We start from the raw sequence: 23,760 nt of genomic DNA, 5'->3' as shown, positions 1-23,760 counted from the left end.
CTGGGGAGAAAGGCCTGGCGGTCTCCATCTGAAACCAGCCAGTGGGAACCCTGAGGACTGCAGTGGTCTAATGTGCACCAGTCTCTTGGCGGGGCAGTGCTTTGCCCCTTTGTGTCTGGGGGCAGTGGATGGCAGCAGCCACCAGCAGCCGCAGCCATCAGGAGGGTTTGTCTCTTCTTAAGGAAGCACTGGTGGTCTAGCCAGGGCTCGTGAGCTGCCAGTAATCAGTCTCAGGAGGCTCTGCAGGGGCCCGGCAGTGCTGCTGGCCAGCCACTTGTCCCAGGTCATGTAGGTCCCGAGAAGCACAGGCAGAACTTCACCCAGGCTGCCTGCCTCCAGCGCCCCTGCTGCAGGCATGGGCCACCTCGGAGTAGGGCAGGAGGCAGAGGGAGGCAGCAATACTTCCAGCTCCTGCCCTATGTCTGGGTGGGCCCTGTCTGGTCTGCCTTCCCTAAGAGTTTGGAGGAAGCCACCTTCTACGTTCTGTGACACAGACCCATGGCTTTCTTTTGGTAATTTCCAGATTTTACTGTGGTTTGGCTGCAAGTTTCCAGATCAAATTAGCTTCTCAATCGGCCATGTACAGGCATCGTGCTTCACAACAAGGGTTGCGTCCCCTGACCACTGGTCTGTCTTGGGAGAAGTCCAGCTCGAGGCAAGAACGGTGAGACTTCATCTCACGTACCTTGGACGTGTGGTCAGAAGAGGCCAGTCCCTGGAGCAGGACGTCGTGCTGTGGTAAAGTGGGGGGCGGGGAACCAGAGGAAGGCCCTCGAGGAGGTGGGCTGACACAGTGCCTGCAGCAATGGGCTCGGCGCAAGAACGATTGAGAATTCGGCGCAGGACAGGGCGATGCTTTGTTCTGCTATGTGTGACGTCGCTATGGGACAGAATTGACGACAGCGGCATCCCTTGAATGGGTCAGCTCTCCTTCCACTTCCTTTCTGGGTCCCCTGTTTCCATTCCCCACTTTTTAGCTGCCTCCTGGGCTCCGTTTGGCGGCAATTACTGCCTTTTGAGCCTCACCCGGTGGATTGATTGGAGGAGCAAGTTTGCTTTATAGACTGATCTGCTGTTTGAAAGTTCAACCCTGGGTAGGCTCAGTTCCAGGCTTGAATGGGTCTAAGGGCCACGGTCTCAGGCGTCTACCAGCCTCTCTCAGAGCCGTAAGTCTGGTTTTGTTTATGATGTTGAATCTTGTTCTAAACCTTTTTCTTCCCTCTCTCCCAGTCTCCTGATCAGAGTGGTCTGCGGTGGGCACCATCTAGTTCTTCTGGTCTCAGGGGCCTGGAGGATGTGGTCTGTGTGATCGGTCTGTCCGTCCTTTGAATTCATCATTTCTTCATGCACTGCTCTGGGACCAGCATGAGGGGGTGTCTGGCCATCGTTTATGGCCCCCCTATACCCTGCCCCCCACCTGCACCCCTGGCTTTTTGATCCCATTCGCCTTCGGGTTGTCAGGGTCAGAATGAGTCCTGATGAGAAGAAAAACCACCCATTTCCCAAGCACATCCACAACTTCCTGGGTGCTGGAGGGCTCTGAGGCTGCTGCGTTGGTAACTGACCCCCGTGGATGGACGTCATTGCCTGGCGTGGCTTCCCTGCATGAAGATGCTGGCCTGGATGATGGCGGGCATGCCAGCGTACTGTGATATGGTCACTGGGGCAGCCCTGTGATGCCGGAAGCATCGGAACTTCAAATACCAGCAGGTCCCCGTGGGGGGCAGGTTTGACAGAGCTTCCAAGACTCGGATAGACTGGCAATGTAGACCGGCTGATCCACTTCCGAACAGCAGCCCACAGAAACCCCGTGGAACAGACCAGAATGTGGTCTGTGAAAGCCCTGTGGATGACCCCTCCCATCCTCCCGCCCTCCCACCCTGCTGGACGGGCACGCAAAATGTGACACAGGGACTGCAACAGGGACCTTGAGCACACCAAGGACCGTGACCATGGCATGTGGCAGGGTGATGGTTGGTTCTGTAGTGCGTGGGGCTACTTGGAAGGGCAGCCACTGAACAGCCACGACCACCTCTTCCACGCCAGCATCTCTTCTGCAATACTGGGGTGTCTGCTCAGAGGGGCTTCTGTTCTGCCCAATTCTGTGTCGTCCACATTCCAGCGTGGTGCCTGCTGCTGGATGGGGCCCCAGGATGCCAGCTGTGGCCATGACGAGGCCGGGTCAGCATCTCCTGTCAGCCCTGCCCCTCAGATCCCATCGAGAACTAGGTGCCAGCTGAAAGCTCACAGGATCTCAGTCCCTGTGTGTGGCAGCGTCCGTCCACAGGGACAAGGGGGTGGGTGCCAATTCCGTAGAACAGCGAAGGGGCACCGTCATCGTCACCGCAGGGAGGCTGCATGCAGAGGACGTCCGCCTGTGTCTCTAGGGTGTCCCCCCTCGGGGGGGCGGTTTCTTTCCAATGGGTCTGCCTCCAGCACCAGCTGCTCTTGGGAGAATGCTCCTGTCCACCGTAGGACGCTGAGTTCATTCAGACTCACGAGGTCTCCACGTGACAGAGCTGTCAGACGTTGGAGAGTCGGTTCCGGGTCACAGGGGCCCCGTGAGCAACCGAAGGAAATGCTGCCCGCTCCTGCCCTGTCCTCACCACGGTTCCTGAGCCTGAGCCCCCAGATGCAGTCTCAGTGCCCGTCCATCTCCCTGAGGCTGTTTCAACAAGTCCATCCGTTTCATCCGTCCATCGTTCTGGGCACTGTGTTTCCAGGACCCGGGTTGGCGCTCTAAGCCAAACCTCGCCTCCTCTCACCGCCAATCCCTTCTGATGACGTGTCCTTCTCAAGCAGGACAGCCAATGACCAGTGCCTGGAGAAGGACATCGTGCTTGGTAAAAGCAGAGGGGCAGGTTTTCTTGGCTTTCGTGTATTTTTGTGGGAGCAGATGGCCAGGCATGCTCTGCAGTGGAGCCGATGCAGTTGCTGTTCGAGGCTGTGTTGTCCTAGCGAGCTCAGGCAGCAGAACGGACGCTGCCGGTCCTGCGCCCTGCTCACAGTGTGCTTATCCGGGAGCCCACGGGTGCAGCCACTGTGCCAGCCCATCTCCTTGAGGGCCTTCCGCGACGTTACCACGCACGACGCCCTCTTTTCTGAGGTCTGCCACTTGAACTTCACTTTCAGCTTCTGTTGGGGTGGCTGATGAAACAGCTCTTTCTCTGAGGAGACTGGCAAATAGCACAGTGTTCCGCCTTGTGGCATCGCCACTCTCCGGCCTTCGGAGGCACGCACTCCGAGAAGCAGCTGTGTCGCTCGGGTGGGGAACGAATGATCTGCGGTCTCGGTATCAGCAGCGGGACCTCACAGAGGGGACGTGTGCCTCTGTTTCAGAAAGCAGTGGAAAAGAAAGAGCTCGTTTACACAGAGAGAGAGCGAGACACACACGCAAGGGAAAAACGTATCCACACACCCGTTCTTGTTACCATTCGAACCGTGCTGGGCCCTGGAGACCCTCGAATGCAAGGTTTTACTCTCTCTCTCTCTCTGGATCCCAAAGGTGAAGACATGAACAGCAAAGAGTGGCTGAACTTGGCTTCCTTCCAGGGGGTTAAGCAATCATTGAATTCCTTGGCAGGGCGGAGGATGGGGGTGGAGGGGTGTCCTTGAGTTTCAGACCACCCAGGTTGAAAAGGACTGAACAATTCACCTGGTCCCGCCCAGCCCACCCTCCTCATCAACAACAGCAGTAACAAATCAAAGGCACTGTCTTTGTTGAGTTGATTCTGACTCAAGGGTCCCTTTGCAGGGTTTCTGAGAGGACACCTTGCCTCCTCTTCCTCCCAAGGCACAGCTGGTGGGTTGGGACAGCCTGTGCCTAACCCACCTGGCCTCCATGCCAAGCCGACCTAACTCATGGTTGCTGCTGGGAGGGGCCCTCGTGGAGTTGGTTCTGACTCACAGTGGACCCCCTGCAGAACAGAGAAAGCACTGCCCCGCCCTGAGGCGCCATCCTCCCCAATGTTGTTTGCAGACCCTGGGCCAGTCCATCTTTATGGCCGCCCCTCCACTTTCCCAGGCACGATGTCCTTCTCCAGGGACTGGTCTCTCCTGACAACATGTCCCAAGAAACGTGAGACCAAGTGTCCCATCCTTGCCTCTGACACGCACTTTGTCCATTCTTCATCCAAGACACACCTGCTTGTACTTTGGGCAGCCCGTGGCACGTCCACTCGTCCTCACTAGCCCTGCAGTTCACACGCAGTTTCCATGTCCGACTTTCATATGCATGCGAAGTGCTTGAAATGACCATGGCCTGGGCCAGGTGCACCTTAGTCCCCAAAAGTGACCCATGCTTGCTTTTCAACACTTTAAAGAGCTCCTTGCAGCAGACGACCCAAAGCCATGCATTCTTTGATCTCCTGACTGCTGCTTCCATGAGCATCCACTGTAAATTCCAGCAAGATGAAATCTTGGACAATATCTTCTCCACTGGTCATGATGTTACCTGTTGGTCCAGTGGTGAGGACTGTGGTCTTCCTCACACTGAGCTGTCATCCACACTGAAAGCTGTAGCCCTTGTTCTTCAGCAGCAAGGGCCTCAAGTCCTCCTCACTGTCAGCCAGCGAGGCTGTGTCATCTGCACAGCGCAGGTTGTTAATAAGCCTTCCTCCCATCCTGATGCCACACTCTTCTTCGTACAATCCACTGCCCTGGTGATTTATTTGCTTAGCATACAGACAGAATAAATACAGTGATTGGGCGCAACCCTGACACACCTTTCCTGATCTTAAACCATGGAGTATGCCCTTGTTTCATTAATCCAACTGCTCGTTGATCCGAGCACAGGTTCTACACGAGCATAATGTAATGTTCTGGAGTCTCCAGTCTCCTCCAGGCCATCCGTAGATTTTGAGGATCCACACAGTCAGATGCTATGGCACAGTCAACAAAACACAAGTAATATTTAAACACCAAAAATAAAAATAGTGCGGCAGATTTGTTCTGGAGATGTGCTTGAAATTCAGATGGCTTAGACTCAAGGGGTCACACCTTGGCTCTCCTGGACTAGTTTTGATTTTCTTCAGTTTTATCTGCACTTACATTGGAGCCATGGATGGTCTGTCCACGGTTGCCCGGGACCCCTTTTAGCTGCTGATCTCGAGCCTCTCCACTGTCGCTTCCCATAGAGGCAGTCGCTCTGATTTCTGGGTCTTCCGTCTGGAGAAGACCATGTGTTGTTGTTGAAACAGGATGTTTGCGAAGGTGCTGAGGTGGGTCTTGCGAAATTCTATCAGTCAAATCTCCAGCCTCGTTTCTAGCATCAAGCCCATATTTTGCCAACCACCGTTGCTTCCTTTTCATTTCCAGCTCAGCTTTGCCAATCGCCACCATTGCTCTTTGATCGCATGTTTGGTCCATTGCAGATGGAAGACGTTGGTTGAAAGAGAAGTCCGATGTCTGCGTCAGTAGCTTTCCATGCACTTGCATGGTGCATGGATGTGTGTTGTCTGGTTTCCTTGTGTGTGGATAGATACGGTCCCACCCACAGACAGCCTTGCCCTTCGAGGTGGAGCCTGAAATGTCCTTTGTGATGATGCAGGTGATGTCCTTTCCCACGGAGTCTGCTTTATAAGGAGCAGTCCACCCCGGGGAGTCTTTTGTTCCATTGCATCTAGGCTGTAATCTGATCCGCGGGGCTGCATGCCCCTCCCCCCACTGCTGACTGCCCAGAGGGCTGACTATGTTATGTTAGATCCCGTCATGCAGTTGATCACATTGGGTTAGGTCACATCACAGGGGTTTACTGAGAATCCTGGCCCAGCCAAGTAGACACCAAATCTATCATGCTTCCCATTTGGAATGAAACACTTTAGACTTGAAGTAGCTGAGACCTACTCATATTTTGTGCTAGTCCGAGTTGACTAGAGAAACAAATTCTTAGATACGCATATGTGTAGAAGAAAGAGGTTTATATACACCAGCAGTTGAATATTGAGAAAACATCCCAGCCCAGTCCAGCTCAAGTCCATAAGTCTGATATTAGCCCATATGTCCAATACCAATCTATAAAGTCTTCTTCAGACTCACAAAACACATGGCGCCGAATACAGGAAGATCACAGGCCAGTGGGCGGGAAGTCTTGTGGATCCAGTGGCATTGTAAGCATCTCAGCACTGGCAGGGGTCTCTGTGTGGATGTTCCAGCTCATGGCACTAGCGTAATTCCAAGTGTCTTGTCAGTAGAGAGTCTCCCAGGGAGTGAGCAGAGAGTGTCTCCTGCCTCCAAGGAGGAAATCCAGGAGTTCCCAGAATCCCCAGGAGAAGGCCGTGCCCACATAGAGGCCTCATTGGCTACGATCTGATTGACAGGCTAGACTCCACCCCTATACTCAATCCTGAAATTGATCAACGATTACATAACTACCACATATTTACATCCCTTTGCCTGGTCTTTAGCTTCTGACTTTAGTCCCAGGAGGAATCACCTAAAATACACTTTGTGCTGGTGAAGCGTCTGTTGCATTTAGGGAAACTGTGTGCCCGGGTCTTCGGTGGGATGGAGTCCATGGGACAGATGCCCTCCGGTGGAGGATGGTGTCTGCTGGCTCCAGCAATTTCCTAGACCCTCCTATTTCTTGTCTGAGTGCATAGATCAAATGGGACTAGCAGACAGACAAACACACCAACCAGGAACCAAGAAGCTTGGAGGGCAGGGTCAGTTTCTCTCACTCAAAGTATGAGCAAGCGAGTAAGTTTATCCTTTCTTTTCATTTGGCAAACACGGTGTAGAGCCACGATGCTTTGAGGAATGCATGGGAAGTAATTGAGATCCAGGACAGAACACATAACAAGAATCCCCGGTCGCCCTCCCATTGTATTGGCAGCTGCAACGTGTTCAGCTCCGTGCAAAACACTCCTTCACGGAACATTCATCCGACAGCTGTTCTGTACCAGGCGACTGGGGGCTCCTGGCAAGTGGATCAGAAACAGCCCTGCCCTGGAGGATCCCACGGTCTGCTGGCAGACCGTGCACACTCATTCCAACGACGGGACGGGGTGCTATAGTTGCAGAGAGAGGAGCTTGCTCTCTGCCAGGTTCTGGGCTCAGCAACGAGCCCGGCAGCAGGATGAGCAGCACACACATCCTACCTCCTACCGCCTGGGAGAGTTCATACGCTGGGACATTAATTCATAGCATTTCAAACCGTTTTATTGACATGATTCGTATGTCACTCAGTTCAATAGTTTAAACATATTTAAAAGAGCTGTGTGATCGTCACTACAATCAATTTTAGAACATCTTCCTTGGACTCATCATTAGCTCTGCATTCCCCTCCCACCTCCTCCGCCATAACCTTGTGATAGGTAGGTTCATTGTGCCAACCTGGCCAACAGGATCATGTGGGATTAACCAGGTCGCAGATTGATTGGTGGGCAAAGAGATAAATGGCTCTGCAAGGCCCGTCCCCTCCCCACCCATCTCTCTTGTTCTTTGGCGATCAGAGCGTGCTGGAATGTGATGCTGCTTTAGCTGGTTCTTGGCCTCAACCTGTGAGCTACACTACCCATGGGCCAAGCCAAACCCGTGGATCATGTTGCTAGAGCTCGAGGCTCCTTTGAGACCTGCTTCACCACACTGAGGCTGGTGGATCCTGTTGCCTTGCCTTGTTTGCATTCTGATACACCATGTGGGCCTGCTTGGCTAAGTTCCCAAGCTACTGCCTGTTGGTGTCCCATCTGCTGTTTTGATGCCTGTGGGCAGAGTCTGTTTGTCTTGCCCAAGGGAGGACTCCGCTGTCTGCTTCTTTGACCTTGGAGCCGCAGCCCACGTGAGTTGAAGGACATCCAGTATATTAACTGTTCCGTGGAAGTGAGTTGAACGGATCCCTCTGTACTGCTGTGTGGATTAAGTAGCTGTTATGTTCCCTCTCGCTGTATATATATCGAGAAAAACATACAAAAGCAAGCAAACAAAACAAAAAAACCCAAGCCAATAACAAAATAAAACAGAAAAACCTCAGTTGGAAAGATAACAGAAAAAACAAAACTAAACTAAAACAACTTTAAAATGGGTCCAAAGGGAGAACACATGACAAGGCGCTAAATGTTCACCTAGCGGCACCTGCACCAGTCCACTTTCCAGTGAACGCGGCCTGACAGCGAGGTTGTTCACACCCCCGGGCAATGGTCAGAGGGGACACACAGAGGCCTCATCCAGCGGAGATCCTGAAGATGAACTTTGGATGTTCACTGCATCCATAAGCTTCTGCAAAGTAGGCACTCAGAATTTAAAACTCTACTGCCATTTCTTCCTCCCTTCTTGGATTTTATTATTTACAGTCCTTGGATCACGCGAGGCCGGTGTGCTTCTTTTGTGTGGACTTACTGAGTTGTTACCTCACTTAGATGACTGCTTATTTTAATATAAGCCTTTGAGGCCCCAGCCACTATCTTTCCGATAGCCCGGCACCACCTGATTTCCCCATCGCATTTGGGCCATTGATTCTGTTTAGTTGTGGCACGTTGGCCGATGGAAGCCCCGTGCACGATGGAATGAGTACTGACTGCCCAGCCCTGAACCATCACTATGACTGGTTGCAGATTAGACCATTGTAATCCATGAAATTCCCTTTGGCGAATTTTGGGACACGCCTGGCTAAGCCTTTCTTCCTAGTTGCCTCAGTGGAAGCTCCACGGGAATCTTCAGCATCCTCATCGCCTCCGCTGAAGAGCTGGGTGGTGACAAGAGGAACGTACTGCAGGGCATAGAACCGGGCTCTCCTGCATCCCCGGATGCAGATATATGCTAATATCCCAGGATGACTTCCACTGCCATGAGACAGGCAGAAATGGTGTTATCTCCATTTGCACCGGAAGAAACCAAGGTGCTGTGGGCTTAAATGGTGCCATTTCAGGTTCTCCCCTGTGCAAAAAAACTTGTCTCAAAGTTAGTTTGCGTCTTCATTCCCCCTCGTTGAATAAATACATGAGTGATTGACTGTCCAATAGCTCCATTGACCCACTCTCAAATTTATAAGAAACAAAGCAAAAGGGTGGACTGCATCCTCCATGTATAGAGCACTGAGCATTTCTTACCATATCAAGGGAAGACATGGCTACAAATCAATCGATCAAGCCATGCAAATAAACAAGGAAAAGGAAGCATGGGCTTGTCTTGAAGGAACTTAACCCCCCGATGGAAAACCAGGCGCAAATGGCTGGTGCTTTGGTTAGAACAAAGGCAGAACCTGAAATCGGGGGATGTTGGCTCTCAAACTATTTAGATGTGAACCTTTGTACAAGCCTTGTTCCCTGGACCTCTGTTTTCCTTTCGGTGAAAGGAGATGGGAAGTTGGACTTTAGTCACTAGGTGGTCCCCCCAGAGTCCTTCTGGAGCTCAGGGAGAGCTGGCGTGGTTGTTGATCAGGCCACCCGGACCGAATCTTAGCACCATGTGTTGTCCCAGTGGCATGCCCCTCCGATGCCCCCAAACATGGTGCCCTCTGCCCCAGCCCCGTGCCCACTCTTACCCATCCCCGCAGGAGCTCGTAGGCAGTGACGCCCAGGGACCACCAGTCAACGGGGTAGGAGTACCCGGGGCCTCCGTCCATGTACACCTGGAACACTTCCGGAGCTGCCAACGACAGGACAAAGGACACGGTGGCACACCATGGTTCGCCGAGACCGCCCCTATGGGTAGACGGACACAGGAGAGGCACGGCCAGCAGGACTGCTGGCTGACGTGGACTTGTGGGGAAATGGATGGGAAGCGACTCTGAGTTCTAATGATCACCGGGGAGTTCCGTGGGGAGGGCTTGGACAGAGGGAAGGAAGCTCAAAGAAGCCGTGACCGTGGGGTTGGCAGAGACCTCCACCTAAGCTAGAGAACGGACACACCGGTCTGGAGGCAGAGCTCTAGAACGCTCCTCAGAAGCAAGGACGGCCGGATGGCGTCTGGTTTCCTCAGGACACCGTGTCAGGAGGGACGGGTCCCTGGGAAGGACATCACGTTTGGTCAAGACAGTCAGCCAGAGAGCGGGAGAGCGTCGACCGGATGGACTGCCGCAGGGGCTGCGACAGTGGGTGCAAACGCAGCGGCTTCGTTCTCCCGAGCCACGGTCATGGAAATACCGCCAGTGGGTGACCCCAGCAGACAGAAATGTCTGTCCTCAGAGGCGGAAATTCGGGGTGCTGGCGCTCGAGGAAAGTTTTACAGCTCTGCAGTAAAGCCCTGGCCTTTTAAAAAACGTCTGCTCCCAGTGGCGTGGCATCGCTTTGCCCCCTTCTCTGCCCCGCTGCTTGCTGGTTCAATCTCTTTTTTATCTTGAAGGGGATGGATTCTGGGCGCTAATCTCTGCCTCGTTAGCATGACAAAGCAACACCATCTCAAATGGGATTTTAACCCACAGGCACCCAGGCTGAGATCTGCAACATGAACTTCAGTGAGACACCGTCCACTCCGTCACAAGGAGTGTGAAGATGGCCACAGACGGGGAATGTTCGTTCGGCTGCCAGAGAGGCCCAAGTGGGGTAGTGGACGGCACACGGAGCTGCTAGCCGCATGTCCGTGGGTTCGAACGCACCAGCTGCTGCACAAGAGAAAGAGGAGGCTGCCTGCTGCCCAAGCACAAAGGGGCAGTGCTACTTGGTCCTCCAGGGAGACCATGAGGTGGAATCGACACAGCTGCAGCGACCGAGTGAAGGTTGCTGTGAGTTAGGCTTTTGTAAGAAGATGTGGGCGGAGTTTGCTGTCCATCAGGGCATGTCCCTTGGAGGTGTGGCCTGATATCAAATGACCCTGTGGAGGCTGACCTCTTCCTCGCTCTCTACCTTTCCCTTCCTAATTGCTGGGCACCTGAGAGCTGCCGGAAGCCTGTTATGTTACCGCCAGCCTGGGATCCACGCACCCACCGGCCTGGGATCTTCCTGCTTGCGGCATCACTGCATGGGGTTGCGTGAGTCTGAAGAGGGACTTAGGGGCTAGTATCAGACTTATGAACTCGAATCAGACTGCACAGGGCTGCTATCTTGATAGATAACTACTTTTGGACATAAGTTCTTTCTTATATATCGGTGAGGGTGAATGGATTTGTTTCTCAAGTCAACCCAACTCAGTACCGTGGCTATGACGTGCTGACGGCCAATGACAGCGGGAGAAGTGTATTCTCTGTGGGTTTTTCTTTTCCGTGTGGAGATCCTCCCTCTCCTCTCCATGCAGGCAACTTCCTGACACCCCTTCAGTCATTTCTTCCCAGGAAGACGACCACCAGCCTTGGTCCAGGGCCACTTGGGCCCACCCATCGGGACCCCAGTGCCCAGCCTGTCTCCCTCCCATCTTCAACCTTTGGCCCCGAGACCCTCAGACCTGACCCCCGTCCTGCTTTGACCACCCTTCTTCGCTGGCTGTGCTTCAGCGTCTTCCCTGGCATTGCCGCCCCTGTCTAGCTCCGTTAGACAAGACAACTGTCTGCCCTGGCCCGTGACCTTTTACCGGCACCCCTGCGGTCTAGTCTGTCCTCCGTGTGTTTGCAGCCCTTCCTGGCTGGAATCCCAACATCTTGGAGGAAAAGAGGCATTTGATAGGAGCCTTGGGGGGACAGATGAGATTTCCATCAGCAGTTAGGATATGTTTCTGGAATTGTGTGGCTACAGACACGTGGTGGGATTCACAGTGGCTGTGGACTAAAGTGTGCCCAAGGAGCCCTGGTGGCTTGTGGGTATGCATTGGGCTGCTTGCTAACTGCAAGCTAAGCAGTTCAGAGCCACCCGGCTCTCCATGGGAGAAAGACAGGGCTTTCTACTCCCGCAAGAGTTAGTCTTGGAATCTCGTGGAGGGATGGGGGGTGCGGTTCTATCCTGTCCTACAGAGTCTCTATGAGGCAGCATCAACTCAAAGTGAGGTTTCTTTTTTGTTGTTGTTTGTTTAAGGTGCGCCTGGCTGGAGGCATAGAATTTTCAGTGGCCATACATGACTGTGAACACTGGACACTCAGTAAGGAAGGCAGAAGAGGACTCGAGACCTTTGAGTTACAGTGTTGGAGAAGAATGTCATCTAGGTTGTGAACTGCCAGAAGGATGGACAAGTCTGTCTTAGAGAAAGCACAGCCAGATGCTGCCTACAAGGGAGGACAGTGAGACCTTGTCTCACTTACTTTGAACACAAGCCACCAAGAAGGATCAGCCCTGGAGAAGGTCGTCATGCTTGTAAAGTTGAGGGTCAATTTAAAAGGAAACAAGTAACAAGCAATACGAGTCCTGGTGGCATAGTGGCTAAGAGTTGGGCTGCCAACTGCAGGGTCAGCAGTTTGAAACCACCAGCTGCTCTGAGGGAGAAAGACAGGCTTTCTACTCCTGTAAAAAGTTATTGTCTTGGAAACTCACAGGGGCCGGTCTATCCTGTCCTATAAGGTCACTGTGAGTTGGAATCACCTCGATGACAGTAAATTTGGAGTGAGCTCAACAAGGTTGATTAATCCCATGGCTCCCAACATAGCAGGAATTGTGAGCATGGCCTAAGACCGGGAAACGTTTGTACTACAGCCTACGGGGCAGTTATGAGTCAGAATGGACTCAGTGCTATCCAAAAACAACAATAACAACAACAACAAACAGATGGAAGAAATCAATGAGAGGATATACAGCCACGAAATCCTTAAAAGAGAAGAAGATAGTGAGATTCAACTCACTTCGGACACACTGTCAGGGAAGACCAATCACCTGGAAACGAGGTCAGTCCAAACAAAGAAGCCCCCTCTACGGTGGTTGGCACCGTACACCCACCAGTAGATTCAAGCATCGTTCAGATGGTGCAGGGCCAGGAAAGGCTTTGCTCCATTATTATATAAGGTCAGAATGAGAGAGCTATCCCTGCTTCTCGTAGCTACATGGCTCTCCCCTCATTGGCCCCACAAAACCCAGTGGGTGCTAAAGATGATGGGGTTTATTGAGGATGTTGGCGGTGACAATTCAGGTGAGACATGCTCAGGATGCAGCTGTTCAGTCCCTACCGGTTCTTCTCTGCTGTGCCCTTGTGGGGCTGCCAGCAAATGCCTGGAGGGCATGCAAATCCATGGTACGCCTCGGGCTGAAGGCATCCAACTTTAGTTCTGTGGGTCAGCCAACCCAGCTCCCCCAATCAAGTGCCCAGAGGCGTCTCACTCCACACGCCAGTCTCCCGTCCAAACCACGCAGCTTTGCTTGTTCTGTGACCTGGGAAGCCCGCCTCTCTGTCCCAGACTCTGGCTCCTGGGTTTGATGTTGCTGCTCCTCTGTCACTCTGGTGCAGCAGTTCCTGTTTCATGGAGGTTTAATGCACAGGGATCTCAGGGCCCAAAGGAGATGCTCCACTCCTGCCTCTTTTCTCTTGCTATCAGATCCCCCTCTTGCTTCTAAGGTGGCTCGTTTCATACTGAGCAGGGTGGTAATCACAGTGAATCCTCTCCACAAGCACTCCGCTGAATCATGTCACCTAATCAGCATCTCTCCTCCCTCTCCAACCGTCTGACATGGAATCATCAGGAAAAAGATCTTTGGCGGGAACGGCACAGGCCTTGGCTTGGAGACCCATATTAAATACATCTCTGCATGGTGGCTGCTTTCATGAGGTGCTTTGAGTTGGTTCCAACTCACAGGGACCCCGTGTTCTGTAGAACTAACACCGCCTGGTCCTGAGCCACCCTTGCCCTTGATCTTCAGCTGGAGCCTTGGCTGCAGCCCTGGTGTCGATCCACCTCGTTGAGGGGCCTCCTCTTTTTCACCACCCCTACACCTTACCCAGCATGATGTCCTTCTCCAGGGACTGGTCTCTCCTGATAGCATTTCCAGAGCGCGTGAGTCCAAGTCTCCCCCTCTATGCCTCTAAGGAGCAATCTGGCTGTACTTCTTCCAAGACAGATGTTATTATTCTCTCGGCTGGCAACCCATTGCATGTACGAAATCCTTTGCCAACACTGTGGGTCAGGTGCATCAATTTTACTTTGGTTTTCCTTATTCAATGTCCAATCTTCACATGCCGATGAGGTGATTGAAAATACCAAGGCTCGAGTTGGGTGCGAGTGATTAAAGTAACACCAACGTACCATCCTTGCTTTTCAACACGCTGAGGAAGTCTTGGGCGGGAGGTTTACTCAGTGCAAAGCTTCCTTTGATCTCTTGACTAGTGTTTCCATGAGCACCGATTGTGGGTCCAAGCCAGAGGGAATCCTTACAACCTCAGCCATTTATCACGATGTTATTTACTGGTCCGGTGGTGAGGATGTTGGTCTTTACACTGAGTTGCAAGTCACACAGAAGGCTGCAGCCCTTGATCTTGTCCTCCTCCCCTTTAGCAAGCAAGGTTGGGTCATCTGCATGCGGTAGGTTGTTAATAAGCCTTCCTCCCGTCCTGATGTTACACGCTTCTTCATATACTCCAGCTTCTCTGAGGGTTTGCTCAGCACACTGACTGAATCCGTATGGGGAGCGGAGCTAGCTCTGATGCACACCCGTCTCTGTGTCACAGTCACAAAGAGGCCAGATTCATTATCATCGTCTGTTCTGACCCCGCGTAGGACCGAGGAGAACACGTCCCTGGGGTTTTCTGCTCTGGATCTGTGTGGAAGCAGATTACCAAGCCTTTCTTCTGCAGTGCCGCTGGCTGGGTTTGAACCTATCACCTTTGCGTTGTTTGTTGTCAGGCGCCTTCCAGTCAGTTCTGACCTGTAGTGACCTTATCCACAACAGAAGGGAACACTGCCCGGCCTCTGCACCGTCCTATTCCCGAGTCCATTGTTGCAGCCACTGTGTCCAGCCATCTCATCAAGGGCCTTCCCCTTTCACCGCCCCTCCACTTTACCAAACATGATGTCTTTCTCCAGGGACTGGGCTCTCCTGACAACCTGCCCAAAGTATGTGAGACGAAGTCTCGCCATCAGTTAGCAATCCGCCTGTGAACCAAAACCAAGGCCAGTGGAGTCAATTGTAACTCTTTAGGGCAGCAGGTAGCCTCATCTCCTTCCGGAGGAGAGACTGGTGAGCTTGAACCTCCAACTTGCAGTTAGCAGCCCAGTGCCACTCCTGTAGGGCCACCAGGGCTCAGTGGTCCCTTAGCATCAATGAAAAGCCCAAGGACACACAAGGAGTGACTGGGAAAGACTTGCAAACATCCCAGGGGAAAAAAGATGTGGTCCTTGGAATCAGAATAAAAAGGGAGGTGACTGATGCTCAGTGCGAGGATGGACTACCGGGCGAGAAGTCCGGGAAGGAAGAGGAGCCGGTGGGAGCTGAGTCTCACCTGGCGCTTCAGCCAGCGGTGGGCAAAATAGGTGCAGAAAGGAGAAGAGGCTGGGATGCAACCTCAGAGCTGAACTGAGGAATGTGAGTCCCCAAGAAATGGAGCCTCTTGATAGCTAGCACTCACCGTATAGACAACCAAGATGCCGGGCCCCATGTCCTTGTCAGGAGCTACGGAACTTGAGCCCCGGGAGGTCGGCATGGCAGGAAGGAGGTCCACCCTTGGAGAGTGTGTCTTCCTGGGAGTTCTCTTAGCCCATGTGCTCCCTCAGGTACAGATCAAGGGTCGATCCCATGACCCTCCTCCCACCTGGGAGCCCAGGGATCCCACTGCAGGGTCTAATTACCCCTTGGGAAGTATTGTGAGAGAAGAATTATTTCTTGTAAATCAATTTGCAGATGTAACTTCATCTTGCGGCTGTTGGAGCAGCCAACATCCGTCTCTGGGAGCATTCATGTGAAGGTGGTCTCAGCTCACCCTTCAGGCTGGCACCCAGTCTTCGTAGGATGGGGAAGAACTGGGTAGAAGCTGGAGAAGGGAGGACAGGGCCAATGGCATCGGGTGACTGATCTGACCCTTGAATGTGACCGGTGGATAAATTCCAGCCTGCGGATGGTTAAGGTGGCTGGCTGCTAAAAGAGAGCTTGGAGGGTGGGGTCTACCCACAGGAGTCTTGGAAGAATGCGCTGGAGACCTCCTTTTGACACTCCAGCCCTGGGAAACCCTCAGAAGCCCAGCTCGACTCTGGCACACACAGGGTCGCCATGGGGAGGAGTCAACTCAAGGGCATTTTTTTAAACCTGAAGATCGCTGGTGGCATAGCAGTTACACATTGAGCTGCTAGCCACAAGGTCAGCAGTTCAAAACCACCAGTTTCCCCTCAGGAGAAAGATGAGGCTTTATGTTCCCGTAAAGAGTCCCAGTCTCAGAAACAGGGCAGGTCTACCCTGTTTGGTAGAGCTGCCAAGCGTTGGCATGGACTCAACGGCAGTGAGTGGAACAAAGGAACACTCTGTGTTTGCCCCATGCACTCCACAGCGTGGCTACACACAGGCTCTAAGTGCTTCTTCACCGCGGGCCCTCAGCACCTGTTGCCACCAGACCCATGATGCAGCTGTTCAGAGGGTGCAGTGGCTTGGAGAAAGTCACACAGGTAAGAGAAGCCACGCTGGAGTGACCTTTACACATGGTGGGATCTCTGTAATCAGGCTTGTGACTCTGCTTGACGTGCAAGAAGATCCTCAGGACCTCATTGGGGAGCACACACTTTGGACGCAGGAGAACTGTCCCCTTAAGTTATTTACTTAGTTCTTAATTGGGGTAGGAGGTAGCGTGGGCAGAGCAGAGTTTAAACATTACCTAACCGCTGATGCGTTCACCTGTGTGGACCATAATAAACTGTGGCTAACTGTGCTAGGTAGGTTTATTGTGCCAGCCTGGCCAACAGGAACATGTGGGAATAATCAGGTGGTAGTTTGATCGGAGGGAAAAGAGGCCCGTCCCTCTTCCTCTTGCCCTCTGGTGTTTGGACCAGCCTGCAACTGCTTTAGCTAGTTCTCTGTCTCAACTTGTGAGCTACACTACCTGTGGACAGCCAACCCGTGGATCATGTTGCTAGAGCTTGAGGTTTCTTCGAGACCTGCTTCACCTCGCTGCTGCTGTGTCCATCGCTTGAGCTTGAGGCTGGTGCATCCTGTCATGCATTGCGTGAGTAAGATATCCCATCCGGCCCTGCTCTGCTAAGCTCCTGAGGGGTTGACTGTTGGTGACCCAAGCTGCTGTTTGCTGCTTGTAGGCAGACTCTGCTTGCCTTGACCTAGGGAGGACTCCACTGTCTGCTTCCGTGACCTTGGGCCCAGCAGCCCACGTGAGTTGAAGGACTTCCAATATATGAACTGTTCCATGGAAGTGAATTGAACTGAACCCCTTATACTGCTGTGTGGACTAATTAGCTGTTGTATTCCTTCTTGCTGTATAAACCTATCTGTCTATAAAATCATAAGTGTTCTGGGTTCATTTCTCTAGAGACCCTGCCTAAAACAATCTGTATGCTGAGAAGCTGGCTTACATAAAGAAGAATGTGGCATCAGGAATGGAGGAAGGCTTATTAACAACCTAAAATATACAGATGATTGAATCTTGCTTGCTGGTGTTGAGAAGGACTTGAAGCACTTGCTGATCAAGGTCAAGGATGGAAGCCTTCAGTATAGGCTACAAATCGTGTAAAGAAAACCCAAATCTTCACAATTACACCAATAGGTAACATCGTGAAGTGGAGAAAAGATTGACATAAAAAAAACTCATGTTGCTTGAATTTGCAGTCAGCGCTCATGGAAGCAGTCGTTAAGAGACCAAAGGATGCAGTGTAGTCTACAATCATACCACCCTGAATGCGCCTGATCTCGTCTGATCTCAGAAGCTAAGCAGGGTCAGGCCTGGCTAGTCCTTGGATGGGAGGATGCAGTGTATTTGGATAATCTACTTCACAAGACCTCTTTAAAGTGTTGATAAGAAAGGATGTTACTTTGGGGACTAAGGTGCACCTGACCCAATCCATATTTTCACTTCCTTCATACGCAAGTGCACGTTAGACAGTGAATAAGAACTGCCACAGAAGAACGGATGCATTTGAAGTGTGCTGGAGAAGAGAACGTTGCACGTACTGTGGACTTCCAGACAAACAAACAAATCTGTCTTGGAAGCAGCATGGCCAGAACACTCCTTAGAAGCAAAGATGGCAAGAGACTTTGTCTTACGTACTTTGCACGCCAGGAGAGACCAGTCCCTGGAGAAGGACATCATGCTGGATAAAGTAGAGGGGCAGCGAAGAAGAGGAAGGGCCTAAACAAGGTGGATGGACACAGTGGCTGCAACAATGGGCTCAGGCTTAGGGACAGTTGCAAGGATAACGTGAGACCAGGCAGTGTCTCCTAATGCTGTGCACAGGCTCACGAAGGGTCCGAATCGACTCAATGACACCTAGCAAGAACAACAACATTTAGAAGTAGATCCTCAACCTTTGTTCCTGGTCCATTTTCATACGGAAACCGTTGAAACCTCTTCAGCATGACCTCACTGCGAGAGTCTCCTCTGGGCACTAAACTCAGGTCTCAGTGCCCCACTGCTGCCGTCAACTCAATTCTGACTCATAGCAACCCTGTAGGATGGAATAGAACCGCTCCAATAGATTTCCCAGGGCTCACATCTTTAAGGAAGCAGACCGCCTCATCTTTCTCCAAGAGGGTAACCAGCGAGTCCAATCGGCTGACCTTTCAGTAAGCAGCCAACTGCTTCATCGCTGACCCACAAGAGCACCTTCTCCATAAATAGCAAACATGGTTGCAATTACTATGAACATGGTTCTTCGAGCCTCCTATGTCTCTGCCCCGTTGGGTTTACTATACTGCATTGAGTTGTGTTCTCCCAAAAGATATGTTGGACCCCTAACACCTGTGTCTATGGCGATGACCTTGTTTGGCAACAGGATTTTAGAAGCTGTTATCCATTAATACGAGGTCATGCCTGAGCAGGTGGGTCCTTATTCCATCTGAAGGACGGTCTTTGTAGGAGAAGAGAAGAGACAGAAGGCGACAGGGAAGAAAGTCAAGTGAGGATGGGTCGATGCTGCAGATGTAAGCCAAGGAATGCCGAGGGCCCCCAGAGCTGGGCCAGACAAGCAGGGATCCCCCATACTGCCCCAGGACATTCGGAGACTTCATGACGCTGATGGTGCCCTCAATTTGGAACTATGCTGCTGTTGTCAGGTGCCATGGAGTTGGTCCCGACACATAGCAACCGTGTGCACAACAGAACGAAACACCGCTCGGTCCTACCCCATCCTCACAATGGTTCCCACGTTTGACCCCATTGCCTCAGCCACTGTGTCCATCCAGCTCCTTGAGCACCTTCCTCTGTTTCGCTGCCCCTCTTTTTCCAAGCGGAATGTCCTTCTCCAGGGACACATGTTGTCTTCTCCTGAAAACATGTCCAAAAGTATGTACGGAAAAGTCTCGCCATCCTTGCCTCTAAGGAGCACTCTGGCCATATTTCTCCCAAGACAGCTCTGTTATTTTGGTAGTCCGTGGTACTTTCAATATTCTTCTCCAACATCATAATTCATTTACATGCATTTGATTTCTTTATTCGGTGTCCAACTTTCACATGCCTAGATGGCTATCGAAAATGCCACGGTTTGGGTCAGGCGCACTGAGGTAGTTTATTGTGCCAACCTGGCCGATAAACACAAGTGGGGTTAATTGAAGGGTGGAGGGATAAATGACTCAGTGAGCCTCACCTTCCTAGTTCTCAGGTCTCTTGCTTTCTGATGGTCGGGCCAAGGTGCCTTAGCCAGTTCCCTGCTTTAGCTGGTAGGGCTCACTTCTTGCAGGACATCCCTGAGGAGAAGGCACATGGACCTACCGCGATGCTGGGGCACCGGTGTGGAGACCCCTGCCAGCGCTGAGATGCTTACACATTCACTGACTCGGCTTTCCTCCTGCAGTCGGCATCATAGTGTGTGTTTTGTGAGATGTTGGAGGACTTTGTAGATTGGTGTTGGACATAAGGGTTAATGTTGGACTTGTGGGCTTGGGCAGCACTGGGTTGGGATGTTTTCTTGATGCACACTTACCCTTTATATAAAACTCTCTCTGATACATGAGTTTCTGTGGATTTGTTTCCCTAAAGAACCCAAACACGTGCACCTTAGTCCCCAAAGTAACATCCTTGCTTTTCAGCACTTGAAAGAGGTCTTGTCAAGACAGTCAGGGTGCGAGTAGCAACGATGAAAAACACAACTTTCCTCTAGTTCCTGAATGCGTCCTCCCCCGCCCCCCACTGCCATGATCCAAATCCTGCCTTGCAAGTCTGACTAGACCAGTGGGTGTACACTGGTACAGATGGGAACTGGAAACACAGGGAAGCCAGGACGGATGATTCCCTCAGGACCAGGGGTGTGAGGGGCAATACTGGGAGGGTAGAGGGAGGGTGGGTTGGAAAGGGGGAACCTATGTCAAGGATCTACATGTGACCTCCTCCCTGAGGGACATACAACAGAAAAGGGAGGGAAGAGAGACATGGGACAGAGCAAAATATGAAAAAATAATAATTTATAAATTATCAGGGGTTCATGAGGGAGGGGGGAGTGGGGAGGGAGGGGAAAAAACGAGGACCTGATGCCAGGGGCTTGGATGGAGAGCAAATGCTTTGAGAATGATGAGGGCAACGAATGTACAAATGTGCTTTACACAATTGATGTATGTATGGATTGTGATGGGAGGTGTATGAGCCCCTAATTTTAAAAAAATTGGCCTTTTCAGGCCAACACACACACACACACACACACACACACACACACACACACACGCAAAGAAAGAAAGAGGTCTTGAGCAGCAGGTTTACCCAGTGCAGCATGTCTCCTGAGCCTGTCACCCAAGCCCTAGATGGCTCAGATGAAGAAGCTTCAAAATGTTCTTGGAGAAATGAAATGACAAGATAGTGGGTACTTTTTTTAGCTCGATCACACAATTCTTTCACTGCCTACCCAGTCACTAAAACCAGACACCAGGGACAATTCTAATCTCTGGATCCCTGCACCGCATTCTGTCTGTTTTGCAGATTCAGCATCTTCTGATCCATCCCATTGTATCCATGGAGATCAGTACGGCTTCCAAGTCCAGGATCTTCTCTGCTTATTAGTCATCCAATGAGCGGCTCCTCACGGGGACCCTAGTTGGTGCTGGACCCCAAGCTAAGCAGTTCTACAGATCCCATCTGGTCCTCAGCTGAGACCTGCCCTCAGGGACTTCTTCCCTAACCCAGGGGCTTTCTCACCAACGGCAGGGCCTGCCTTCCCCCGTCACGGTCCGTCTGCCGGCTCCCTCCCTCTGCTCTGCCCTGCCCGCATGTCCCCAGAGCCCTCGACAGCTGCCGCCTGGTGCCGCCTCTCCTGTAGAGCAGAGCCAAGAGGCAGCATGTGTGTGCCCAGGCATCCCCATCAATCTTTCTCATGCCTGGCTGCCCTGAGCCCATTGGATTTCAGTGTAGACACAGCAACTGATTCTGCCCACGCTGCTTCAACCAGCCATGGTGGCAGATAGCTGTGGTCCGTGCCACTCTCTCCACCCTGCACAGACGTCACTTGGGGTGATGGCAGAACAAAAGCAACATTTTGGGCTTCAGAATTTCCACCCTGTTTTCCCGGAATCCCAGTGTTTGGGAGCGAGATGGCCATGCAGGTTCCAAGCTGGAAGGACTGGTACGGGCTCTGTGCCCAGTGCCCTCCTTTCCCTCATGGGTGGACAACCACACTCTGCTGGAACTGGTACCGATGGCTATGATCATTGTTTCTTCTCATGGATATTGAATACGGAAGATCGGGGAGGAATCGATGCAGTGGAATGGTGGGGCTGGAGAAGAATATTGAACAGACCATGGACCGCTGAAAGGATAAACCCATCTGTCTTGGAAGAAGTACAGCCAGAGTGCTCCTTAGGGGCAGGGATGGCAAGACTTTGTCTTCTGTACTTTGGACATGTTGTCAGGAGAGACCCGTCCCTGGAGAAGGACACCATGCTTGGTCAAGTGAAGGGGCGGTGAACAAGAGGAAGGCCCTTGATGAGATGGACGGACACCGTGGCCGTATCAAAGGGCTCCAGGCATGGAAGCAATTGCATGGATGGCTCAGGACGGGGCAGTGTTGTTCCATTGTGCACAGGGTTGCTATGGGTCGGAACCAACTTGGTGGCGCCTCACAACAACAACATCTAGTTTCAAAGAGGTCCTGGTGGCACCATGCTTAAATGCTATGCTGCTAACCAAGATGTTGGCAGTTCGGACGCCCCCGATGCTCTGCGCTCTGTGGGAAAGCAGCCCTGGGCATCTGCCCAGCAGAGGTGCCGACAGTGCTATCTCGTCACATCCACGCCACAGTGACCCCGTGTACGGCAGAAGGAAACACCGCCCGGGCCTGCGTCATGCTCAGTCGTTCCTATCCTTGAGCCTACGGTTCAGCCACCGTGTCAATCCACCACTTGAGGGCCTCCCTCTTATCCGCTGCGCCCCTACTTTACAAAGCATGATGCCTTTCTCCAGCAACTGGTCTCTCTTGACAACCTGTCCAAGGTATGTGAGGCCAAGTCATAAAGAGTTCGACCTTGAAGATCCCCGGGGAGTAGTTCTACTCTGTCCTTTGGGCTGAATCGACCTGGTGCAATGACGAGAGCTCTCTCTTCATCCTCCTGGTACGATGAGTGCTCACATGAGAAGTCCGTTTCTCACATGAGAAGTCCGTTTCTCACATGAGAAGTCCGGTGCCTGAAAGGGCTTCGGGAGTTCAGTAGTGTCTTCCAAAACAGATCTGTCCCAGTCCTAGTGCCTCGTGAACGTGACCTTATTTGGGGATCGTCTCTGACGGTGGGGTTGCATTCAAGTTCTGGGGGTCAGATCATCCCCAGGTTTCGGCTGGGCCCCCAATCCAATGAGAGGTATCCTTACATGAGAGAATAAAGGGAGATTTGGGAATAGAGATGCCAAGGAGAAGTCTAGGTGAAGATGGGGGCCGAAATGGGAGATTAGCTGCCACAAGGCAAGGGACTCCTGGAGCTTCTACCAGAAGCTGGAAGACGCAAGGAAGGCTTTGTTCTCACAGTCTTTGTGGGAAGCCTGGGTCTGCCAACATCTCAGCTCTGGAAGAGGTCCTCTCCGTCCACAAGGACCGGCAGCCACCTCAACCCTAGGGGGCATCCCGTCTGTTCTACCGTCCCCGTGAGTCCCAGTGTTCTCTGTGGCAGTTGGTGGGTAATGTCTCTTGAAGCCCGCCCTTCCTCCTCTTCCTAATGCCGTGTTCTCATTCAGGTCTCCTTCCTGGTACCTGTCGAGTCCCCAAAAGATGTCCTGCCTCGGACCCTGGTGGTCTAGTGGGTAATGCATCGGGCTGCTAACTGCAAGGTCGGCAGTTTGAAACCACCAGTTGGTCCTCAGGGGAAAGAGGAGCCTTTCTGCTCCCGTAAAGATTTACAGTCTTAGAAACCCACAGGGGCAGCTTTATTCTGTCCTGTAGGGTTGCCGTCAGGCAGAATTGACTCCATAGCACTGAGTTTTGTTTGAGTGAGATGGGTCAGAAGACACTCAATGGCGGTAGGGTTTTGCATTACCTAGGGTCAAGTCAGCATTGGACTCCTTGCTAATGGCAAGGTCTTTGGTTCAAACCCACCAGCCTTTCCTCAAATGAAAGACGAGGCTGATTATAACTAACTAACTAACTAACTAACTAACTAACTAACTAACTAACTAACTAACTACACACACAAACAATCATTATTTTTTTGGGGGGGGGCTCTTACAGCTCTTATCACAGTCCGTCCATCCATCCATCCATCCATCCATCCATCCATCCATCCATCCATCCATTGTGTCAAACACATGTGTACATATGTTGTGTGATCATTTTCAAAACATTTTCTTTCTACTTGAGCCCTTGGTATCAGCTCATCTCTCCCCTCCCCCACTCCCTCCATCATGAACCCTTGACAATTTATAAAT

The 23,760-nt window shown here is 52.0% G+C and overlaps 1 protein-coding gene across 2 annotated transcripts in view; it reads right to left on the bottom strand.

The window, feature by feature from the left end:
- STK32B (serine/threonine kinase 32B) overlaps positions 1 to 23,760 on the bottom strand; it is a 235,891-nt gene that overhangs the window by 9,743 nt on the left and 202,388 nt on the right. For both annotated transcript variants that reach the window (XM_075545032.1, XM_075545033.1), the window contains one exon: positions 9,479 to 9,582. In XM_075545032.1, the coding sequence (XP_075401147.1) occupies positions 9,479 to 9,582 (104 nt within the window). The remainder of the gene's footprint in view (positions 1 to 9,478; positions 9,583 to 23,760) is intronic.

This window comes from Tenrec ecaudatus, chromosome 3 (genome assembly GCF_050624435.1).
Source record: "Tenrec ecaudatus isolate mTenEca1 chromosome 3, mTenEca1.hap1, whole genome shotgun sequence".
In the NCBI taxonomy this organism is placed as follows: Eukaryota; Metazoa; Chordata; class Mammalia; order Afrosoricida; family Tenrecidae; genus Tenrec; species Tenrec ecaudatus.
This window is presented reverse-complemented; position numbering and strand designations above follow the sequence as displayed.